This window comes from Erpetoichthys calabaricus, chromosome 7 (genome assembly GCF_900747795.2).
Source record: "Erpetoichthys calabaricus chromosome 7, fErpCal1.3, whole genome shotgun sequence".
NCBI classification, from domain to species: Eukaryota; Metazoa; Chordata; class Cladistia; order Polypteriformes; family Polypteridae; genus Erpetoichthys; species Erpetoichthys calabaricus.
In genome coordinates this window covers 118,012,327-118,035,919 of record NC_041400.2, presented here as the reverse complement: position 1 = coordinate 118,035,919, position 23,593 = coordinate 118,012,327, and the positions used below count along the sequence as shown (strand labels likewise).

The 23,593-nt window shown below is 35.7% G+C and overlaps 1 protein-coding gene across 2 annotated transcripts in view; it reads left to right on the top strand.

The window, feature by feature from the left end:
• Positions 1-1,326: 1,326 nt before the first annotated feature.
• LOC114654147 (3'-5' RNA helicase YTHDC2) overlaps positions 1,327-23,593 on the top strand; it is a 137,275-nt gene continuing 115,008 nt past the window's right edge. The window contains exons 1-6 of one of the 2 annotated variants that reach the window (XM_051929868.1): positions 1,339-1,441; positions 5,894-6,039; positions 17,278-17,438; positions 19,261-19,351; positions 19,468-19,664; positions 20,533-20,735. In XM_051929868.1, coding sequence (XP_051785828.1) covers positions 17,282-17,438; positions 19,261-19,351; positions 19,468-19,664; positions 20,533-20,735 — 648 coding nt within the window. In that variant the 5' untranslated portion in view covers positions 1,339-1,441; positions 5,894-6,039; positions 17,278-17,281. Of the gene's footprint in view, positions 1,442-5,893; positions 6,040-17,277; positions 17,439-19,260; positions 19,352-19,467; positions 19,665-20,532; positions 20,736-23,593 lie in introns of both variants that reach the window. The other variant, XM_051929869.1, reaches the window with a different exon arrangement.

The following is a 23,593-nucleotide window of genomic DNA, read 5'->3' as shown; positions in this document are numbered from 1 at the left end:
TGAACATGTGGGCTTTCCACTTTACGAGCAGGGCAAAATGGTTGTGCGGGCTATAAAAGCTATACGATACTTTGCTAAGTACAAACTAACTGCACATGTACAAACAAGATGAAACGATTGTAAAACGAATTACTAACCAACTCGCTAACGAAGACAAAAAGAAAAACAAAGTAAAAAATGACATCAAGCAAAAGAGAAAGAGGCTCTCCAAGCCAAAACCGCAACGAATTGTTTCTGGATCTTTCTATTCTGTCGCCGACACGTTCTCCCGCTTCACAAACACCAAACGCAGTTCAACAATGGAAAGTGCAAAACAAATACTATCAAAAATAAACGAACTGAATAGGCTGGGTGATAAATGATACGCTATAACCTAATTAGCAGTACGTAATTGTACTCTTAAAAGTTCTAATATGTTTCTGTTCTGATCTGAAATCTCTGCTTAGCTTACACCTCCTCCTCACAAACCAATCCCAGAATGCTTTGCTTGTCCAGTATGCTACCGTATTTTTAGAATGTTACAGTATGTTACTGTATTTGGGGAGAAAAGCATTGAAAACAGTTATCTGCTGTAAATATGCAGAAATTCTTTAAAGCATTACAGTATGTTACTGTGTAAAGAAAATTCAGGAAAATACTGTAGGAAACTGACTGTAAATTTACAGCAATATTTTACAGTGTGGGCATGAGACCCGGCTGTCCACCACAGTAGACATGCTCATTAGGCAAAAAAGCACACCAAGAATAAATGTTCTATTCTTATTACAACTTACATACATTGTTTGCTTTTTATTGAATGTAATCGTATTTTAATTTAATTGTATAGTATTTGTATAGTAGAATGACGGATTTATAATTAGAAACAATGTATCGATTTTCTGAACCCGCTTAATCGTGGGCACTGTGGGGGCACTGGCAGCATCAGGAACATTTAACAGACTGGGTTAAATTAAATGACGGAACACATGCCATTTCACAGCTGAACTGTTTTGGGATGTGGGAAGACAACTGGAGTATTCAAAGGAAAAAAAAAACAGAAGGAAATGCAGAAAGCGATCCCATTCTTTAAAAGATTTCATTAAAGTCGATGAATAAATAATCGCTTCTTAGTTTAGCTTTGTATAATAACTCTGATGAAAATTATCCCTCCATACAACAGATGGCAAAAGATTTCATTAAAATTCGATGAAAAAATAATCGCTTCTTGGTTTAGCATGGTATAATAACTTTGAGGAAAATTATCCCTCCATACAGCAGATGGCAGTCATACGCATATTCGAGTAAATGTACAAAAACTGTACAAGACATTACAGCTACGCGGAATCCCGATGATGTCATTAGCAGGTTCCCGGATTCGGCTGGCTCTTACGAAGTCTGGAGGAGGTGGAGTAGGAGGAGACGGAGAAGCTGGCGGATGAACAGCATTCGTTGGAACAGAAAGGTTATAGAAATAATATTTATTGCGTTCACTAGCTAACGAGAGTTTTTTGTTGCTGTCAGAAGCGCCAGAGCGAGCTGGCAGAGTGTGTTTTTACATCGAGTGTCAGTACTAAGCTGGCCTTTAAAGGAGTGAATCGCTTTTCAGTGTACACAGAGCTATTTTATGTTGAACGTTTTGTGGCGTTGCATTGAGAGAATTTTACTTAATGCGACCCGAGTACCTTTGTTTTCATAGGCTTTATTTTGTCAACGTCGCCGGCGTCACTTTAGTTTGGAGCGTCAGCCATACCCTACTGTAATATGTTGCTCACCCGGAAACGGACTGGAAACCGAGCTATCAGGACTCGACTAATCGCTGTTTACAGGCGAAATCTAGCGGGAGACATTACTGATAATTTGAGTCATTCGCTAATAATTATGTAGTTTTTGTGCTCTGGAGGTTTAATGCATAGTGAAGGAACTTAGTGTATATTAGCGACAAAACTGAAACTTTTTCAGAAGTTTATCGTTTTCAGCAGTACCAGGTGCATTGATATTCTGAATCCAAGATAGACCTTTCATGTCGCGTTAGCTGGCTTGTTGAGCAGGACCCAACCAAGTCTTGCCTTTCTTTCATATCTTGTTTTTAATGTGTCTACAGCAGTCAAAGGAAAAAAAAATATGAGTAAACATGTTATTGCTGATAAGATGGGAGAGATCTAGAAAATGATGCAGCATCATTGAAGTAGTTTGTACATCATGGGCTACAGTAGTGTTCAGAGCGGATAACATTTGCGTGTGAGATACTGCACACCTTGGGAGATGTTGAGCACTTGCAGGTCTAGTTTCACTTTCCTGAAATCTTTACTGTTCAATCACTGTTCATCTCAGTTTTTTGTCATCCATCCTTTCATTACTTACTGATCTCACATAATCTTTTTCAGGGTTATAGGGAACAGAGGGAATAACAGGCATCAGATGCAAGGCCAGAAGAAACCCTGATCAGAAGATCAGTCCATTGCAGTGCACATTCGTGCAGACCGCTACTGATATGAGAGCAATTTAAACATAACCTAACATTTTGTGTTTGATATATAGAAAGCTTGTGCAGAAATCCACGAAACATCTAAACTCTATCCAAGCAGTGGCTGAAACTGGAACCCAGATGGGAAGAGCTGCAGTGCAGCAGTTTAAACTAAGTTACCACCCTCTGTTTTGTTCCTCTTGAAACTTGAGATTATCAAGTAATATCAAACACTTAGAGTAAAGTAATTCAGAAAATCTGCCAGAATCCTCCAACAGACATGCTTGTGTTTTGTCGTAATACTTTAGTACTTGTATTTAATAATAATAATAATACATTTTATTTATATAGCGCCTTTCCCATGCTCAAGGCACTTATAGAATATAAGAAAGAACTGCAGGGTATACAGTATATAGCATTGTACAAACCAGATAATTAAATAAAGAAGATTACAACAGTGAATTCAGAGAAAAAAAAAACAGACAACATAATTGATGGTCTTGCTCACACACACAGGTTACATGGGCATCTTGACAGAGAAGTAAACTGAGAGAAGGGTAATAAAGTCAAGTAGAGCTAAAAGCTTTCCTGAACAGATGAGTTTTGAGTTGTTTTTTAAAAGAATTCATGGAGTCAGCTGACCTGATTAATTTCAGTAGGTCATTCCAGAGTCAGGGTGCTATACAGCTGAAGGCTATTTAATAATTGAGCAAAATATTTTAGCATTGCCCTCGTCAGACAGAGTTTACGCACTCATTGCCTAAAACTATACAGGCATGTTCACCAATTCAGTATATGAATGAAATTATTACAGGAAGCCTGATAGTGTTGGGTAAGATGCAAGAATCACCTTTAATCAAGACATCAGTCAATCATAAGATGCATGCACTTACATGTAATGGATTAACTAACCAAACCTACATATCACTGAGATGCATAAAGAAACTTCTAAGCTTTCAAAGATTACAGAAGTACTTACTCCCATTGTTACATATGAATACAGTTTGCTTTAAAATTTTCTTCATTAAATCCACTGTTAGCAGCACTTCACAACATTCTTTAAATTGTTAATTGCTGCAGTACTATATATTTTACATAGTAATTACTGTCCTACATTTTGCTTCTGAATGTACTCCTACTTTTGAGTGTACCCCCAGTTCTGTTTTACTTTTAGTTAATCCAGGGAGCCTTGTCTTTTAACCTTAGTTCTTGTGCAAATATAACTATAAGAGCATTTCCAGCTTGTTTGTAGAGAAAACCTTCTGCACTCTTCCGCTTTTCATACTTCTTAAGCTACAAGTTATCTGCTTAGTCTATGGAGGATCACAATAATTGGAGGTTAACTTCAATTATTAAAAAGGAGCCAGGTGTAAAACACAAAGAATGCTGATGAAAAGGAGGTAATTAAGTAACATGTTTACTTGGGTGACCATGAGTAGACAGCTGCTAAAGTAATTAACACCTTGTTAATTAAATAGTGGACAAAATGGAAAAGAATAAAGTGACTTGTCATCATTTCTGAACTCTTACACAGGTTAGATAAATCCTGCATAGTTTCTGGATTAGGTCTATGACATATTAACATGCTTAATTGAGATAGGAGTCCAATTAAGCATGTTGACATTGGTGAAAATAAAAATATCCAGCCATGTCCACCCTCAGTAGCCTGAAAAGGTAAAAAAGATGCAATGATGTAATTTGTTTTAATACAAGATACAACAGTAGATAAAGCTAAGCATGTTTTAGAAGGTAATCACTGAAACGAAAAAGAGTAATCACAAAACATTTGAAATGTAATGTGATTTACAAATGTAATACGACAACCAGAACATGGCAGCTATGCAACATTCACATATATGCCCATGCATATCTAATTGGCATTAACCCTGAGTGCAACTCAGGCTCAGTTTATGTGTAATTACCATTAACAAGAGTCACACTTGGGGTATCATAATGATCCACTTTATATTTTTAAGCCTGAATAGTATGTTGCTACCATCTAGTGAATGAAATAAGAATATGCTGCAAAAAATCATGAATATTTCCACATGTTTCGCCACTCTTAAGGTAATTCTTCAATATTCATTAGTGTGGCAGAGCCTCTAACTAAAATCACAATGTTAAATGAACAGCTGTAAAGGCATTTATAGAAAAAACTGAAACTGAACCATTGTTCAAACTGAACAATCATGATGATGATGTGAATTGGTCATCAGATGTTAACACAGTAAATGAAACTGATGCATGATATGGTATTGTATGATCAAACCATCATGATATGTCTGGTGAGTTAGGTCGGGTAAAGCTTCAGAATGGTGTAACAGTAGCTGTGTGATAAAAAGGCAAAATAATTGCGATTAACTGCAAGGACAAGCAAGATGTTTGTGTCAGGGAAATGTAGAAGATACTATGCTTTTACACTGTGGTAGACTACAATAATACAAGTGGCAGTGTTGATTGTGCAGATTAGCCACTGACATTCTACCCTCTCATTGCAATCAGCAGAAAAAATATAGGAAAAGTGCAAAGAAAACACACTTCTAGTGTCCCAGTTACAACATCAGGCTGTGCATCGGTGACCATCTCTATACATTTCACATAAAGGATATGCACTAAACCTTCATTAGTGCAGTAGTGGACACTAGACATCCCGTTTCTAGTGTATTTATTATTATTATTTATTTTGGTATTTTACATGTTTATGTTACACAAAGTAACATTTTTTCTTGTTGAAAAAAATTAAATGATTTTGGCTCATTTTTCCTGGGGTAAAGATAACACTAAGGAAGCTACTACAAAGTCTAATATTTTTGTTCGTGCAAAAACTGATACATAAAAATAATATGATATTTGTACATTGCTTGTGTTTTTTCTTGTAACTTTTCATCCAAAGTAGTATAGAGCAATTGTGGTTAACTCCCATTTTTGGCTTTCGTCAATCTGTCAGCAATAGGTTAGATATCCATTTTTTATGTTTTATTTATTCTTTTTAAATGGTTTTTGAAAATACTAGTGAAATTTCACATTTTAGTTGGTTTGTATCCCATATATGGAACCTTCTCTGATGACAGTGCTTACAGCAGTCAGGTTGACTATTTGATCACTGATTCCCTCCTGCCTGTGTCATGCAGATGATAAGACTTCTCAACATTATTCTGTGCATAATTTTTACATACTTTTAAATAGTTGCCTCAACTGGATTTGTTTTGTGTGGTAATTGTTTCTTGTATAAGGTGAAGTCACAAATGCACAAACTTTGATTTATAATGAAAAAACTAAATTGATGAATATCAAAGAAACTTGTTTTTTTATAGTAAAGTGATGAAAGGGAAGGAAAAAATACTAAAACTGGAGAGTAAAATGCAACATAAACATGTTAAATGTAATCAGTGTGCAGGTATGTGTGCAGCAGTGTGCATTGACATTTCACTTCTGCTTCCCTGTCCAAAGGATAAACACCTGGATTCTGGCCATCAAGCATTTTATGTTTCTGCTTCCAAGAACTGATTTCTGATTAACAGGCTGGCTATGTTGAAAACCTGCAGTCACTGCCACTTTTCCAAATTTGAGTTTGACAACATTGTTTTAGAATAAAGGTAAATAACATGAATGAAACAACAATTTAAAGTGATATTATAAAACTTTACACTTTTATTTACCATAAGTCTCATAAAAAGTACAATCCATCTGAAAATATTTTATGCATTTAAATAAAACGTTTTGTGAAATCACTGCATTATTATACATTTTGAACCATTTAAAGTACAGTTACAATGATATTCTTATTGTTTCCACAAAAGTCAAAAATGCTTGTACACTTGTGGTTTAAGTTTTTGAAAGTTGCTATTCCAGAGCATTGTCATTATTAAACGTGTTACACTAAATCTTGAAGTAATCACGTAATATTTTAACAATTAATCTTTCCTTGGAGTTCTGCCCCACACCCAATGATAAATTAGCACCAGCTACTATAACCTTGAATTTAAGAAAAAAATGAGATAGAAGATGAATGGAAAAATGGATTTTGCTGAGATTCCTGGTTTATAAAATTAAAATTTCTGATATCTTATTTGTTCTGATCTGAGGCTATGACTAAAGTAAATTATTTTACCTAATTAGGGTTATTATGAAATTAGGTCTGAATAATCCAGTTGTGGTTTTTAAAGGTGGGGGAGATTCCCATTTCAAAGTGTCTAAAATGCAGTGCCAGAAACATTACTAATTCTTCCTCTTGTCTTCTGTTCCTCTGCATTCTATATGAACCAGCAACCTGCTTGTTGGGCCTTTGAACCAGGTGGTTGCCTGACTCTCAGTTTAAGTGACCATTGGAAGGGAGTGGCCTTTTAATTCCCTCAACATAATCTCTAATCCTGGAGAAACCTTTGAAATCACCTTGTAGTTAAGATATGACCACTGGAAGTACCAAGAGCATCCTGCCAGAGGTCAGTGTGGAGTCCCCATTTTACAATAAAAGGGCCAGTTACTCAAGTTGGCTATGAGACTGGCAGCCCTCCATATGCGCAGCATGGCCCTACATGTAGGGATTCATGTTGTTGCCACATGATAGTTTGGGAGTTTTCTCTCTCTGTTTTCTGTCCATCTCCCAATGACTTTAGAATTGTTTCAGTGCCCATGGAGTACTTACTCATGGGGCAGACTTTAAACACACATGGCACATTGCCCTATGATGGGCATTTACTACATTAGTACATGAATAGGCTCCCAGCATGGACACCTGTTTAAAAGTGTGAGCCACAGTAGGACTGTCCCCTATCTTTTGTCTGCCATATGCTACGTCTGCCCTTGACTCTCAGGCAAAATATTACAATATATGCATTCTTATGCAGTTTTCAACTTGACATCACTGAAGGAAGACTCCAGCGAGATAATAGATACACATAATCTATGCTTTGAAATTTAAGTGTTCCTTTCTACAAAAATGAATGAGTCTAGAATTTAAAAAATACACAGAGCTGCTTTTGTGAATGACTTTTAGTTGAAAGATCCATCAGCAATTATAACCAAAATTCAAAGGCAAGAAGACCAAAACTGTTCAGTTCTGGAACAAGAAAGATGTGAAGTAAAATTTGAATGTACTGACAAGTTGATGGAATTCAAGACTGTGTCATGGGAAGGTCTTTAACAACTCATCATTTTGATTTGGAAAGGGGCACTGCAGGAGATAACTCTAAAGAAGTGTCTGTGGCCTTGCCAGATGAAAATTCTATAGCAGTCATTTTAAAACGTTTTGCCCCTTTTGATTTTTCTTTACTGATCCCTTGAAGTTTTAGTTGCTTAGCTGGGACTTTTCCCCTGCTGTCCTATTTTCAGCAGACTGCTATCTGAGACATAGTGTTCATGTCATATGTCATACTATTCCTCCCCAATGGCGAGGTATGAAGAGAACTGACATCGGTCATATCCCTTTTAAAATAATTTAATATATCACAGCATTTTATGTATTTGTTAACACTGTAAACAAAAATTTTAAATTAAGGGAATGGGTGCATAATGGAGTGTACAGTTCTGTGGATTGGTAAGTGTTGCAAGGTGGGTGTGCAAAATTAAAAATTACACATAACAGGGATAGAAAGAGAAAAACATGCAGTGGTGACTGGAACTGGAGTAAAAGATACGTGTTGTATAATGTGTATTTGATCTAGGTATTCATTAAGATCATGACGAAGAAAAAAAAAATCTGTAGGACCTACTAAAGTAATCCAAGTAAATGTTTCCCAGCACTCATAACCTTAGAATAATTGGGATTATATCTCATTTAAAATTGTCCAAAATTTACCCAGGGTAAGATTCAACCTGTGAACGTTGCAGTCTAGCTCCAGCCTCACTGGGCCACATGTTTTGGGCATGCACCAAATTAGCACCATTCTGGACAAAAATCTTTGAATGTTTATCAGACAGCCTTGGTTTCACAATCACTCCTAACCCATTAACAGCTGTGTTTGGTGTACTCCCGGATGGGCTTAAAGTGGAGAAGGACAAATTGATTGTAATTGCTTTTACCACACTACTAGCCATAAACGTAACTTGTTCAACTGGAAGAATCCCAGCCTACCTGTTACAAGTCAGTGAGTGATGTTCTATACTGTTTGAAATTGGAAAAAATGTAATTCTCACTCAGAGGATCTCTTAGTAAGCATTCATATCACGAAAAAGGAAATTCTCCTTTTTTGTTGTTTTTAAAGATTTGCTTATACCTTTGACTCTCTTCTCTTTCTCTCGAGCGGGGGTTGAATTCTGGTTTGTTAAATTTGACATGGTTTATGTAATGTTATTTTCTACAAATAAAATCAATAAAATAAAAGAATAATTGGGTTTTGAAAAAAGATAAATGAGTGGACAGGGTCATGCATATCAAGATTATATCTGCAAATTAAAAAACTAAAATGAGTGACATTTGTGAAAGCTATAAACTGTGACTGATTTATGATTTGAGTCACCACCTTAAACATACAATTTACCTGTGGTGTGCAATTTTAGTCCAGACTGCTTTTGTGTCTTTCCACTGTTTTACTGTTGTGTAAAAAGAGACAAGACATTGCTGATACTGCCTGGAGCTCCAGAATATTTATCAGTAACACTCTTCTTTGTCTTGTGGTTAAAAAAAAACACATAAAACTAAAGCTTTAGCGGTGGCAAATGGGATCAAATGGGTATGAGGGAGTCAAATCCTTTTGCGTTATATTCCATTTGCTAGTTGGTTACAAGACAAATAATAAAGTGTTTGTATATATATTTATATATATATATATATATATATATATATATATAAAATATCATGTGGAGTCTATTGTACATCATTTTTAAGAAATTATTTTCTCATGATCTGCAGGGTGCAGTAATTAATTTCATTCAATATTCAGTCATCCAGCAGGTATTTTTTTCTGTGTGAAGCATTGCTTCAAAGAGCTGGAAAGAACAATATTTACTGATTTGGATTATAAATTGAAGCTGATTGCAGTACCTGGCATAATTACTTGTCTTGCTGTATGCATGTGGACTGATTTTGCTCTTGGACCAATATTTGAATATTTGAGTTGTTTTTTTCTTGCAGCTCTATGTTTCTGAAAAGGTTGGACTGTTGTGCTATATTATGCAGGTTAAGCATGACATTTAATATTTTAACCTTTGTGAAAGGTTACATTGGGTAAATTGGGTATATCTGAGAAAGTAGCACAGTTGGCATATGTATACTTTAGTACCTGGCAAAATTCAGGTCTTCCAAGACTATTCATTATTATATAAGTTTTTTGGGGTTGAATTTATAGTTACTTTTGGAATGTTCAGGGTCATTCCTGTTACTTCAATTTTATGTTATTGATTAACCTTGTGAGGTAGTTTGCAGTTAAATATTTATTTGTACTGTGTTGAATTTAACAGTAAGTATAATTGATAAAAGGAGTTTCTTGTGAAAAAACATTTTGATCTCTAATTCACTCTGCCAGATAATTCTTGCAGGATTGTTGAATCTACTGTATGCGTCATTGATTAATAGCAGCATCATAATCTATCAAAATGTTATTAAAAATGTGGTATGTGCCACTGCTTACCAGGTGTGAACATCATAGTAGCCTTTTGTTACAAACAGAATAAGCACACCATAGTCGATAATAGAATATATTATGCCAAAGGAAATTGATGTGCCAGTTTTATGCCTGCTATATTCTAGGTTTAACTTTGCTGTATTATTTTCAAATATTATGTTGGTTTCAATAATTTTTTCATCATTATACAAATTTCATATATGAGTTGCAGACAGTGTAATTCAACTTTTGCTCAGTATTTGAATTTTTTTAAAATTTTAATTGTAAATTTTCCAGTTGTTTGTAAATTTTTTAAATTTAATCCCATGCTAGTAATTTATTTTTATTCCACTCTTTTTATACTTTTCTGTAATAACATTGTTTCTACATTTTTTATAGTTCCTAAGTTTAGGTTTACATGAAACATACTTTATGTAAAATTAGTCCATTTGTAAGAGATGAATTTCATTCTGAGAAGTTCAGTTAATATACATTATTAACTTCATGTTATCTGAAAAATTGGTTGTACTTTTATTCTGGGGGTTCAGTGCTCAGCATCCTCTTCAGGCAGGCGATCGTTAGGACAGACGTTGCCTAGTAGCTTAGATACTGCATGTGTATAAACCACATAGCTGCTGGTTCATTCCTTGTCTCTGAGTCACTCTGTGTTTGTCTCTGAGTCACTCTGTGTTTATCATGCAAATGCTCCTATTATGAAAATGTATGCAAGTCAAGTTTTCTCTTGAAAGAGAATATCAAGTAAAGGTTTGCAATATTTTGAACTTGTTTGCTTAACTATGCTTAAAAACTTGTTATATAGTATAAAAGTTATTTAATATGTCTTAGTTGTTTCACTAAATTGACCTTTTTGTAACATTTACAAATTTAACCTTCCTTTTATAGAATTTGAGGTGATTCTTTGCATATTTAAAACTAGAGATGAACTGATAATACTTCTTGGTACTAGTGTTGGTCCAATACCGCTCCCTAGTTACACTTACTTTGATGGCACTGCCATATGACTTTTTAATTGTATTTATTGAGTACTGGATTTAGTAGTCAGGCAATAAAAAAACTTTAAAAGGGACTAAGTATAAAATACAAGAGGTTGCTAAACTGTAAAGTAGCTAGAAGTATGTCAGTAGTATGTCAGTATTTGATTGAAATCTTTTCTCAAACGAAAGACAAAGTGTATGTTATAGTGGAAAAACTTTCAATGATTGATTTTTTGCTGGAGAAATTAGCACACCTGCTGAGCAAGCAATCCCAATTAAACACATAGTACACTTAAATTCCCTTATGTGTTTGAATTTTGTGTTTGTGAAGGGTTATTTTGGGTATTTCAAATAAAACTGTCACTTACAAATTTAAAGTTAGGATATAAATTAATTTATTTTGCACATCAATTTAATATTTAAAATATCATTCAAAGTTTCAAGTCTTTCCACTCAGTTTCATTTTGCTTCATGCAATACTCTGTGTCAGTTGTTGGAGGAAAACCCTGTTCAGAGAGGTGTATAACTATGTTTGGGCAGCTGCCATTGTTAATGTGAATACACCACTAATATTGAAACAACCACAACATACTTATGCTAATAACACAATTTAAAAAATGTAAAAAGTAAGAATCAATCAATGTATGAAAGTTCTTTAATTTTGCTTATAACATATGTATGCACTGATTTGCTGATACCTTGAGTTTTGCATGTCATCCTCATATTTGCTTGCACCACCTTTAATTCTCTGCTAGGTGTACTTCAGATGTTTATAAAAAAAAACCTCACATGCAAACAATATTAAGGGTCCTCTCTTGATGCTTTTTAGAAAAACTTTAAAAACTGTAAAGTGTAAATTATATGATGGAGCATTTTGAGAGTAAGTTCTTATTTAAAAGTGTTAACATTAGCAATTTAAACATAAGAAAGCCCCTCATGATTATTTGGCTGGTATTATACTGCATTTACAAATGATGATGAATAGCTTCAAAGTTGATTTAGATTACCAAGAGCTATCCTCATGGAGTGGTGTGCTGTTAGAATACTAACATGTATACATGATATTATTTTTATGAAGAGTACATTAAAGTATTTATATTACATTATACAAATAAATTGTTAACTTCATGTAAATAATGTATACTGTTAATACCTGTGGGCTCACGGTGGCACAGTGGTAGCGATGAGCTGGCACTCTGTCCAGGGATTGTTCCTGCCTTGCACTCTGTGCTTGCTGGGACTGGTGTGTTCCTGGATGTATGGATGGAATAATTTAACATGTATAATGAAAATTTTTCAATGTTCCTTAAAAGCTTTGAAGAAGCTTTTGGCATTCTAAGCCTATGGCTGGTTTTACATTTATTATAGATGCTTATTGTGTGGCGATTGGTTATGTGGAGAAAGAAATGGAAGGATAGGAATTGGGGCTTGGTATGTTTGACAGAGACAGTACTGCTACAATAAATTTTGCCATCCAGGGTCACGCGTCACAACAAGCATCTTGCGGGATGCAGGAACATTACCTGGATGGCCACTGTGCCCCCACATGTTTAATACTTGCTTTAATACGTTTCATCATGAAAATGATATCAAGTATACATTTTAGCATTCTAAAATATTAAGACAGCTGTAATATCATGAATGTAATGTATGCAGTGTGGCGATCACTGCCTGCCCTCTCCTGTCAGCATAAGTGAAAAACTGTTTAATAAGCATGGAGCGATTAACAACTAGGCTGGGGAACACTTAGAATACAAAGCATATAACATGTTACTTTAGTTACGATGGGATCTGAGAACCTACAGTGGTGTGAAAAAACTATTTGCCCCCTTCCTGATTTCTTATTCTTTTGCATGTTTGTCACACAAAATGTTTCTGATCATCAAACACATTTAACCATTAGTCAAATATAACACAAGTAAACACAAAATGCAGTTTGTAAATGGTGGTTTTTATTATTTAGGGAGAAAAAAAAATCCAAACCTACATGGCCCTGTGTGAAAAAGTAATTGCCCCCTTGTTAAAAAATAACCTAACTGTGGTGTATCACACCTGAGTTCAATTTCCGTAGCCACCCCCCGGCCTGATTACTGCCACACCTGTTTCAATCAAGAAATCACTTAAATAGGAGCTGCCTGACACAGAGAAGTAGACCAAAAGCACCTCAAAAGCTAGACATCATGCCAAGATCCAAAGAAATTCAGAAACAAATGAGAACAAATTATTTAGGGAGAAAAAAAAATCCAAACCTACATGGCCCTGTGTGAAAAAGTAATTGCCCCCTGAACCTAATAACTGGTTGGGCCACCCTTAGCAGCAATAACTGCAATCAAGCGTTTGCGATAACTTGCAGTGAGTCTATTACAGTGCTCTGGAGCAATTTTGGCCCACTCATCTTTGCAAAATTGTTGTAATTCAGCTTTATTTGAGGGTTTTCTAGCATGAACCACCTTTTTAAGGTCATGCCATAGCATCTCAATTGGATTCAGGTCAGGACTTTGACTAGGCCACTCCAAAGTCTTCATTTTGTTTTTCTTCAGCCATTCAGAGGTGGATTTGCTGGTGTGTTTTGGGTCATTGTCCTGTTGCAGCACCCAAGATCGCTTCAGCTTGAGTTGACAAACAGATGGCCGGACATTCTCCTTCAGGATTTTTTGGTAGACAGTAGAATTCATGGTTCCATCTATCACAGCAAGCCTTCCAGGTCCTGAAGCAGCAAAACAACCCCAGAGCATCACACTACCACCACCATATTTTACTGTTGGTATGATGTTCTTTTTCTGAAATGCTGTGTTCCTTTTACACCAGATGTAAGGGGACATTTGCCTTCCAAAAAGTTCAACTTTTGTCTCATCAGTCCACAAGGTATTTTCCCAAAAGTCTTGGCAATCATTGAGATGTTTCTTAGCAAAATTGAGACGAGCCCTAATGTTCTTTTTGCTTAACAGTGGTTTGCGTCTTGGAAATCTGCCATGCAGGCCGTTTTTGCCCAGTCTCTTTCTTATGGTGGAGTCGTGAACACTGACCTTAATTGAGGCAAGTGAGGCCTGCAGTTCTTTAGACGTTGTCCTGGGGTCTTTTGTGACCTCTCGGATGAGTCGTCTCTGCGCTCTTGGGGTAATTTTGGTTGGCCGGCCACTCCTGGGAAGGTTCACCACTGTTCCATGTTTTTGCCATTTGTGGATAATGGCTCTCACTGTGGTTCGCTGGAGTCCCAAAGCTTTAGAAATGGCTTTATAACCTTTACCAGACTGATAGATCTCAATTACTTCTGTTCTCATTTGTTCCTGAATTTCTTTGGATCTTGGCATGATGTCTAGCTTTTGAGGTGCTTTTGGTCTACTTCTCTGTGTCAGGCAGCTCCTATTTAAGTGATTTCTTGATTGAAACAGGTGTGGCAGTAATCAGGCCTGGGGGTGGCTACGGAAATTGAACTCAGGTGTGATACACCACAGTTAGGTTATTTTTTAACAAGGGGGCAATTACTTTTTCACACAGGGCCATGTAGGTTTGGATTTTTTTTCTCCCTAAATAATAAAAACCATCATTTAAAAACTGCATTTTGTGTTTACTTATGTTATATTTGACTAATGGTTAAATGTGTTTGATGATCAGAAACATTTTGTGTGACAAACATGCAAAAGAATAAGAAATCAGGAAGGGGGCAAATAGTTTTTCACACCACTGTATAGTAAATTAAACATCAATCTTAAAATGAAGTCTATGACGTTCTACTTTCATGACAAAGTAAACTACAAGAAATTAAACATCAATCTTAAAATGAAGTCTATGATGTTCTACTTTCATGACAAAGTAAACTACAAGATTAAAGTGGAAATTTTGAGATTAAAGTCGACATTTTGATACTGCTGATTTATGTGCAGTTGATTGTACTTCACAACAGGGTAAATGTAATAATTTCTGAAAGGAGAATGTGCCAAAAAAGTAAAATAACATGTTAGAAAACTTTATCTTTGATCCCATTTTTGTGAAGGGTTATGTTTTTAAGTGTCACTTTTATTAAAGCTGCCGTTTTCAAGTATTTGTTTTAGGGTAACATTGTATGAGTCATCAGCATGTTATGTTTTCTAGAAACATTGCGAGCAAAAAAAAAAATAGTAAAAATATTGATAATGCAAAAAAGCCATACAATATGAAGGCCAGTACTATTTTGTTTATAGTGATAGTTAGGTAACCACTTGATTAATATACCAGTATTTTAAAGCAGTTGCCAATTTTAGTATTTATATTGTTTTACGGGAAAAGGCAAAATTATATTGTCTACTTAAATAATTGAGGTACAGTAAAACCTTGATTATCCGTCAGAGGTCAGGACTGAAGCTGTGACGGATAAGAGAAAAGGCAGATGACAGAACAGTTACTTTAAAAATGATATGCTGTAGATTAGCGAATAGTCATATTTATTTACAAAGCAAAATAGAATATAGTATTAACAAAATTAATTAATTCATATAATATTGTAACAACCAGCGTAGTAAGGAAACACAACTCAGAGGTACTAGAGTTTTCTACGTTTTACTTGCAGTCTTCTTTCTGTAACAAATTGTACCCTGTCTTATACTCTATTATCTGGGTTACGGAGCACACCTCTAAAACAATAAAAGAAAGCTTTACCTACCAATCAGTTTATCTCCTGCCTCTCACGTTCATTTTTTCTGTATACTTCAAACACTCCTGCTTATTGTCTTTTGACTCTCTACTCAAAACCTCTTTCCTCCGCACCTTCCTATTTCTCCTAACTTCTGCTGTCACTCATCTCCTAACAGACGTGTCTGCCCCTTATAGCACAGAAGCCCTTCACCCAGTCCCATTACTTACAACATTCATTATACACTTTATGTTTCCCAACAGCACATCACAAGCTGTCTGCATGTCACAATATATTAACAAAACATAATACAGTGATCCCTCGCTATATCGCGCTTCGCCTTTCGCGGCTTCACTCTATCGCGGATTTTATATGTAAGCATATTTAAATATATATCGCGGATTTTTTGCTGGTTCGCGGATTACTGAGGACAATGGGTCTTTTAATTTCTGGTACATGCTTCCTCAGTTGGTTTGCCCAGTTGATTTTATACAAGGGACGCTATTGGCAGATGGCTGAGAAGCTACCCAACTTACTTTTCTCTTTCTCTCTCTCTTGCGCTTTCTCTGATCCTGACGTAGGGGGTGTGAGCAGGGGGGCTGTTCGCACACCTAGACGATACGGACGCTCGTCTAAAAATGCTGAAAGATTGTCTTCACGTTGCTACCTTCTGTGCAGCTGCTTAGTGAAGCGACATGCTGCACGGTGCTTCGCATACTTAAAAGCTCGAAGGGCACGTATTGATTTTTGCATGTTTGTTTTTCTCTGTCTCTCTCTCTCTCTCTCTCTCTCCCTGCTCCTGACGGAGGGGGTGTGAGCTGCCACCTTCAACAGCTTTGTGCCGCGGTGCTTCGCATACTTAAAAGCCATACAGCCCTATTGATTTGTTTGTTTTCTCTGTCTTTATGACAGTCTCTGCTCCTGACGCACACTCCTTTGAAGAGGAAGATATGTTTGCATTCTTTTAATTGTGAGACAGAACTGTCATCTCTGTCTTGTCATGGAGCACAGTTTAAACTTTTGAAAAAGAGACAAATGTTTGTTTGCAGTGTTTGAATAACGTTCCTGTCTCTCTACAACCTTCTGTGTTTCTGCGTAAATCTGTGACCCAAGCATGACAATATAAAAATAACCATATAAACATATGGTTTCTACTTCGCGGATTTTCTTATTTCGCGGGTGGCTCTGGAACGCAACCCCCGCGATGGAGGAGGGATTACTGTATAACAGAATTTAAAAAGAAAATTACAATGCAGGAGAGTTGTTCCAATGTGCAGAGCTCGCAGAGTACCGCACAGTAGTAGTAGTACAGTAATAGGTAGGCACTAGCATACACTTTATATATATATATATATATATATTTATTTACTTGGCCCTGACGGTTAATCGAGTGATGGATAATCGAGGTTTTACTATACTTTCAATAGAAAGCCATTGAATTGGATTTCTATTTTTGCAGTGGTATCGAGTAAACTTTCACTAGTATTGTAATTGAATGCAAAAATTCTTCCATCGTGATAGCCAGATATATATATGTAAACACGCACACATTCATTTTTTCAGTGTTTCAGATGTTGTTAAAGTTGGTTTACAAAGACCCACAGTAATCATTATGTGAATTATTTACTGTGTATCGCCTTTAAGTTTTTCAGAGGTTTTAATAAAATTCCTGTATTTACTTTGAAACAGAAAAATGTCACGACCAAGCAGTGTTTCTCCAAGGCCCACACCAGGTCAGTCCGGTCAGTCAACCTCTAGAGCAAAAGGGCTGAAGGATATCCGGATTGATGAAGAAGTTGAGATAGCTTTGAGTATTGCACTTGAAAGATTTCGATACAGTGATGAGAAAGGTAAATGTATTCTAAGCCTTAGCACACAGAATTGCTTTCAGAAATCTAATGAGGAGTTGAAATAATATTAAACTTTAGTGTTACATTTTTTTAATAAATTGAAAAGTACACTCAATACTACCTTTGTAATATTGTCTCATTACCAATATTGTTTTGCATTGAATGACTGTGAAATCATGTTACAGTAGTTTTTAATGGAATTCCTTCAGTAATTATTTAAATATGTTGCTGTAATTTTGTTAACTTTACTAGCCTTTTGAAATTTGGAAACAATTACAGCCTAACCAGAATTAATTATAAAATGTAATATATAACAAAATCTGTATTAGGCAGCACTGTTGAATTACAACATAAGATACAACAATGTTTCTGAAGTGATTCACTAATAATTTTCCATTTTCCCTATGTGTCATTCTTCTTTTTTTAATGTGGATTTAAAATTATGAATGCATAATTTGGATACTTTTTTCAGGGACACTAACAAAAAGTTAGAGATAAACTGCCTAAAATTTTGTTGTACAATGTCTCATTGCTACAATGACAATAAAGATTTTGATTTGATTGATTGATTTGGTTGTCAATTTAGAATTGTCCAGCCCTTTTTAATACAAACCTAGTGGTTTGTTACTTTCTTTTATGTTCATTACATTTAGAAAATTCCATCGTGAAATAAATAATCGTTTTGTGTGTGCTATTGTATTGTGTGAAGACAATTTTTGCCATCAACCACTATTTTAATCCTTCTTTATTGGTCTTGATTTTATGGAAGTAACAGAAAATACAGATGGTCATAGTACCACACAGCAGGTGATCTAGCAGGTTTTCACACTTCTGCAGTGAATGGTTCTTAATTATGATCCAACCTTTAGTTGAAAAAATGTGAAGCTCTTAATTTTCGATAGTGAATTGTTTCTAGAGCAGCCCAACTACTTAGATCTATTGCAATGCTCATCATGTCTAGTAGATGTTTACAGTGGTTGGTTCACTACCCTATTTGCACCAGTCTTTTCTCAATACATTTCTGATCTGCAGCTGAATGTAACTCTTTTTAGAGTGCTTGATACAGATTCAGCAGTTGGTGCACGACTTACATGTGTAAGAGGTGACTTCTTGGTATGGTTTAACAGATAATGGCTAGTGATATTGTATTACCGTAATTAGTTCTTCTATTTCACAGCTCCAAAGTCCTGAGTGCTGTTTTTGTGAAGGCTCTGCATCTGAAGTTCAAGTGTTTTGCTTTGTGCCATGTTTCTTTGCACATTCTAAAGATATATGTACCCTGAATGTGGTTGATGTCTCTGAACTGGCTTCATGTTAATGTTTGGAGATTTGCCCTTTTTGTCCTTTTGCTTTTTGTTCAATGCTAAATAGAAATTTTCAGTCATTCTGAGACTCTGTGTTAATAATCAGGTTCAGGAAATGAAAGAAATAATACAGGTACCTTGCACCTACGTACTATTGGACACATTTGATTAACTTCATCAACATCAATCAGAAATTTGGTGAAGCAGAATTAGAGTAATTCAGAAAGAGCTCAAGTAGTTTTTGTAGAACACAATAACCACATACAACTTTAAAACCAAATGTGTTATCATATTAGGCTTGCATAGTTGCAGTGGTTTAATTACACATATTTTTACAATAAACAAACATGAAAAATCAATGCTAGTAACCACTTTTAGCTCTGTGAAGTTTCTGCTACTACTAATACTAGAGTCTCAATATGGAGTCTTGTTAATGGATTATTATTAGTAATTAATTATATTACTTAAAATGTGTGCTTAAATATCTTCTCCCCTTTGCTGTTTTCTAAAATGTTTAGAAATGGAGTTCCCCTCTTCTTTTACAAGTATTGAAAGAGCCTATATTCATCGTCTTGCTCCATCCCTTGGTCTAATTTCCAAAAGTAAAGGGTGAGTTTTTGGCTTTGAGCATTGTAATGTTTTTTAAACTCATTTAAACAGCGTGCTTTAAAAACTTTTCCAAAGTGAATAAAATGTTTCCCAATAATATGCTCTTTTCGTTGTAGGAAAGGGGTGCACAGGTTCCTCACAGTAAAGAAAAAGGATGGATCAGAGGCATCTTGTTCAGTAATGAACTTTATCATTTCCCATAATTCAAGACACGTCATACGTAGTTTACTCCAAAGATTTCCTGTCACTAACAAAGAACGTACTGATCTTCTTCCTAAAACTGAACGTGGAAATTCTGCATCCATTGAAGCTGGTATTTCTGTTTTTCTAATTAATTTTTTGTTTACAATCAAACCAGTACATTATACAACAATTCACATCAGTGTTCCTCTCTACACCTGGAACAGTGTCAAGAAGACCAAAGTATATTAGAAATAGGTGTGTTTATTTTAATGACACACAGGGGAAAAGTAAACACTAAAGGCAGCAGAAGTATCAAAAGAAATTACAAAGTAACCAACTCATCCTCTGGGCCTTTCGAATCAGACATACTTCAATGTTTCTCTCATGGGGCCATTTGCCAAGATGTTCTCCTCCCAAATATTTTACACCAAAAGCTTAATTGTCACTTACTATCTTCCACACTGTCTTTAGTCTTGCTTCATCAATGAGCTTTTGCCTGAAATCTCTTCCTGTTTTTACTCTGAAACTATCTTGAGCATTCACTTCTGGAGTTGGCATATCCCTCTGTTTATGGATCACCAGGATTTGACTCTCTTATTGAGACCTGTTCTGTCAAAAAGACAGCTCCCATGTTGGGAGACTATTGCAGGCTTTCTCCTGGAGTTTCAAGTTCTGACTTTTTCTGATATTTTACTTCCATTGCACTACTCTTGATGCACTGTAGTGGTCCATGTCTGATCACAGTTGTGTTTTAAAAACCACTCCTGGCAGTTCCAGCATACATAGCCTACTTCGGTATCCCACTATTCATGATTACTTTGAACTGTTTGTACATATTTATATAATGATTTCTGAACTTGGCTGTGTGCTAACAGTTTTCAAAGAGAACAAATATTCATTCATTATGTGAAATGCTTAGAACACAGTTATATTAAACGAAGCATCTAACTGAATAATGTATCATATGGTAACAAAGCAATACTTCCCCTTTTTTTTAGAAAGTATCAGAGAAAAAAACAGAACAAGTGGAAGGCTGAACAATGGAATACCTCAAGTTCCTCCAATCAGAGGAGAGTCTGAAATTGATTGTTTTCGTTGTTCACTGCCAGTGTTTGAGAGACAAGAGGAAATAGTTAAAGTTGTAAAGGAAAACAGAGTGGTTTTAATAGTAGGTGAAACTGGATCTGGAAAAACAACTCAGGTTTGTTTTTTCTTTCCTATACTTTAAATATATGTAGTTATACTATTTATTTGTTTTATGTCATTCTGAACAGCTTGACATCATATTTTAAATATTCTAGAAAACCAACATGTTAATAATTTAAAGAGGCAAAGTGTTTTCCACTCTTTCTTTTTTTTAAATGTAAATTCTTAAAAGAATTATTTCAGTATATGGGGATATTTAACAGTTGCACATGTTGTAGTGTGGTTATCTTAAAGCTGTTTTGATTTAAGACCAAATGTGGTTTGTATGTAGTATAAAAATATTTTAGTTTGATAGGTGATATCCTAGGGTTATTGAGTCTATGGCTATGGTTGCGCTTTCAAATGACTCCAGTTAAGGTTATTTTATACTTATATCATTTTTGTTTAGGGGAACAGTTAACTTCATGCAAGCATGAATCAAATTTTGTAATTTAGAAATGAGTCATTGGTTTCCTACTTAAATGGTGTCACTTCAGAAAGCAGAAAAAATAACTTGATTCAGAATTATTAAATAAATAATATTTTTTTAAAAACATTTAATATGCTTTAATTGACAACAAAGAAAATAATGCTATTCACTTGTGACTCTTCACACCTAGAAAATACTGTAATAATACTAATAATCATCCACATGTTGACTTTTAAAGTAATTTTTCTGTCAATTCAGTCTTAAGCTAACATGAATGCAAGTTTGTGTTGAAAAAATTAATTTGAATATTTGAAGGGCTGTCATTCTCAAAGTTAGGGCAGTGGCAGACGTGAATGTGGAAAAATGGAATAACTTTCTTAGCAAGTGAATAATAAAATTTAGTGGTTTTAAGTGCATAACAAACAAATACCTGTTCTTGTTACAACCATGTAAGTAGGTTAGTCTTTTGCCTGGCGGAATAGAGGAATAGAATATTAAATTAAAAAAATTAGAAACAATAATGAGTTATTTGTATAGGCCAACACAAAAGAAGGACTGAATTCCATTCGGGATTATAATCAAAGTAACATATTGAGTGCTGCAGTGCTGTCATTGTGCTGCTGATAGTAGCTGGTGACATAAAACAAAAAATTACAGAAGCTGTAATTTCCAGATGAACAATTATTATAACCTATGTGATTATATGATTGTCAGGTGGGTATATCTAGGGCTTTCACATGAAAGAGTAATTGACTTTCAAATGTTTTATTAAAAAAATGTAGAGTCATTCAAGAAATCAAAGAGGAATTCATAATCTAGGCTCTTTGTGTATGTTATAAGGCATATGTGTCAAACTCAAGGCCCATCCGGCCTGGCATCCGATTATATCTGGCCCGCGAGATTATTTTCTATATCTTTTTTTAATGGCCTGGCGATATGAAATGCCGATAACACACAAACTACAAATCCCATAATACAGTGCGACAGCTGTCTTACCAAACAATAGGCTACCAGTGATCATTCTAGTGTCAATTACGTCAGATCAATCAAGCGTCTGTTGATGCATACAAGCCTAATTTCAAGTCAAAGCTATCCTGTAACAATGGCCAAGAGAAAAGTTGATTCTGAAAAGAGAGCCTTTCAAAACCGGTGGGAGGCTGAGTATATGTTTACTGACATTGCCGGTAAACCTGTGTGTCTTATTTGTGGAGGTAATGTGGCTGTAATTAAGGAATATAATCTAAGACGGCACTATAAGACAAAACATCAGGACAAGTTGAACAACCTGAATGCAAAGCAGAAGCTACAGAACGTAGAAGAGTTGAAGAGGAATCTGACATCACAGCAGACGTTTTTCAGCAAAGCAAAATCACAAAGTGAAGCTGCTGTGAAAGCAAGTTTTATTGTGGCAGAGGAGAATACCAAATCAGCCCGGCCATTTACTGAGGGAGAGTTTCTGAAGATCTGCATGATGAACGTGTGCGACATCTTGTGTCCAGACAAAAAGCAGGTGTTTGCAAATGTAAGCCATAGCAGAAATATGGTTGCTGGTCGGGTTTGTGAGATGGCCACTGATTTGAAAACACAGTTGATTGAAAGAGGCAAAGACTTTGTTGCATTCTCCATTGCTGTGGATGAAAGTACTGACACAATTGACACTGCACAACTGGCCATCTTCATCCGTGGCGTGGACTCCAGTTTGTGCGTGACAGAGGAAATATTGGACATTAAATCGATGCACGGGACAACGACAGGTAAAGACATTTTTGAAAACGTAAGTCAAAGTGTAACAGATAAAAGAAACTACCTTGGGACAAACTTGTTGGACTTACAACAGATGGAGCACCGGCGATGTGCGATGAAAAAAGTGGACTAATGGGAAGGATGCGGTTAAAGATGCAGAAGGAGAACTGTACTGGTGAATTGACAGCATATCACTGCATCATACACCAGGAAACGCTGTGCGGTAAAGTCCTAAAAATGGAACACGTAATGAGCACTGTAACGCAAACCGTAAACTTTATCAGAGCCAAAGGTTTAAATCACCGCCAATTCCAGTCTTTTTTGCAGGAAATAAATTCAGAGTTTGGCGACATCCCTTATCATACAGAGGTGCGTTGGCTAAGTCGGGGAAAAGTTCTCAATAGAATTTTTAAACTGGGCGAGGAAATCTGTCAGTTCATGGACAATAAAAGAAAAAACTCCACGGTTCCGTGAAAAGACTCCATGGTTCTGCAGGATGAAAAGTGGAAATGTGAGTTGGCGTTTCTGGCTGACATAACTGCTCATCTCAGCTTCTTAAACCTTCAGCTCCAAGGACGGGACCGCATGATCACTGATATGTATGATGCAGTGAAGGCATTTCAAGTGAAGCTGCGCTTATGGGAGACACAAATGCACCAATGCAGCTTGTCTCACTTTTCCTGTTGTCAAGTAATGTTGAA